Source organism: Dipodomys ordii, unplaced genomic scaffold (genome assembly GCF_000151885.1).
Source record: "Dipodomys ordii isolate 6190 unplaced genomic scaffold, Dord_2.0 Scaffold434, whole genome shotgun sequence".
Classification (NCBI taxonomy): Eukaryota; Metazoa; Chordata; class Mammalia; order Rodentia; family Heteromyidae; genus Dipodomys; species Dipodomys ordii.
The window spans coordinates 38,578-39,981 of record NW_012267650.1 but is presented as its reverse complement, the minus strand read 5'-3'; the positions used below and the strand labels follow the sequence as shown (position 1 = coordinate 39,981).

Sequence of the window (1,404 nt, the reverse complement as noted above, 5' to 3'; positions counted from 1 at the left end):
TCACCTGCAAAACGAAGGACACAAAATTCCCCCTCCTGAGGGTGGTGATGGGAACTGATTGCAGCACTCAGGCCCACAGGGACTCAGGTGCCCACTGAGGTCACACTCCAGGAGGTCCTGGGGTCTCTCTTCCCAACGGTTGCACTCCTCTCTCTTGATGCTGTCCTGTTTCTATGGTCACATTTCTAGAAAGTTCCCATGAGGTCAAGGCTAGGGGTTCATCCAGGCCCTCATGGCACTGCTTGTGTCCTGCCTCTCACATGGTGTTTCTCCTACAGGTGACAAGAGAGAAGGCTATGATAAGGCTGCAAGTGAGTGCCATGGGGGAGGAGGTGACCTTTGTTGTGGTGCAGACAGGACCTGTGGGAGCTCATGCACCCCGGAATTCCTCCAGTGACGCCTGTGTTCTCTAACCAGTTCCTCTCTTCCACCACAGGAGAGGACATTTGCAGCGGACCGGGTTCTGTCGGGACGACGGAGGACACCTAGGGGAGGAAGTGGAATAGGATGGGGAGATGGCAAACAGACAACCCACACACAAGAGGAGTGGATGCTGAGTGCGATTTAATGCAGAGGATAACAAACTTTTATAGCAAAAGTCTCCATAAGAAAGGGCAAAAGGTTACACAATCTTGCTGCAAGGCTTCGTTCTTGGATGGTCACCAGCTGGTCGCCTGAAAGGGCAAAAGTTTACACAATCTTGCTGCAGGGCTTCATTCTTGGGTGGTCAACAGCTAGTCGCCTGAAAGGCACTTGTTTCCGGCTTATCTCTAAGAAATATAATGGGTTTCAATGTTTGTCACCATCTAACCATTACCTTATTTCTATAGAGGCCTTAATTGTCCCATAAGATTTTTCCTTCCCGTTCCTTCTTTAATAGTAAGGTCATGGAGGCCTAGATCTAGCAAGTCTTTTAGTAAATGAAAGAGAGTAACAGGAAGTCCTTTCTCCTAAGTAGTTATCTCAGCAATTGCCATACATTCTTTCTGTTCTAGCCGTGCCTACAGCTTCTTGCAAATCTCTTACAAACAATTCCTTCTGCTGAAATGACTTTGTGAAACCCCCTATACTTTTATATTTGCTTATGGCTTGTCTACTAGCATCCATAAGAGGGGTTTCAGGGTAGCACTTAACTCTGGTGAGTTAGTCATATTTTTTAAGACACTCATCATATGTTGGAGTCGTCAACACTCTTAAGAAAGAGCTTTGAATAAGGGAACATTGACAATGAATAAGTACGATGAACAACAGAAACAGTAAAAGATTAATAGGCACTCTTATACAGTGAGGAAAAGAAAGGCAGAAACACATCTTTCCCAGGGGTTTGCCAGCCTTTTACCAGGAGTAGGCCTCTTAGAAGCCCTATTCTCCGAGGTAGACTTCAGTGAAGTCCCAAAACTTGGA

General features: G+C 46.3%; 1 protein-coding gene across 1 annotated transcript in view; it reads left to right on the top strand.

The window, feature by feature from the left end:
* LOC106001801 (saoe class I histocompatibility antigen, A alpha chain-like) overlaps positions 1–311 on the top strand; it is a gene marked incomplete at both ends in the record, with an annotated part of 2,074 nt that extends 1,763 nt beyond the window's left edge. Inside the window, one exon of the mRNA XM_013036777.1 lies at positions 279–311. Coding sequence (XP_012892231.1) covers positions 279–311 — 33 coding nt within the window. The remainder of the gene's footprint in view (positions 1–278) is intronic.
* Positions 312–1,404: the final 1,093 nt, after the last annotated feature.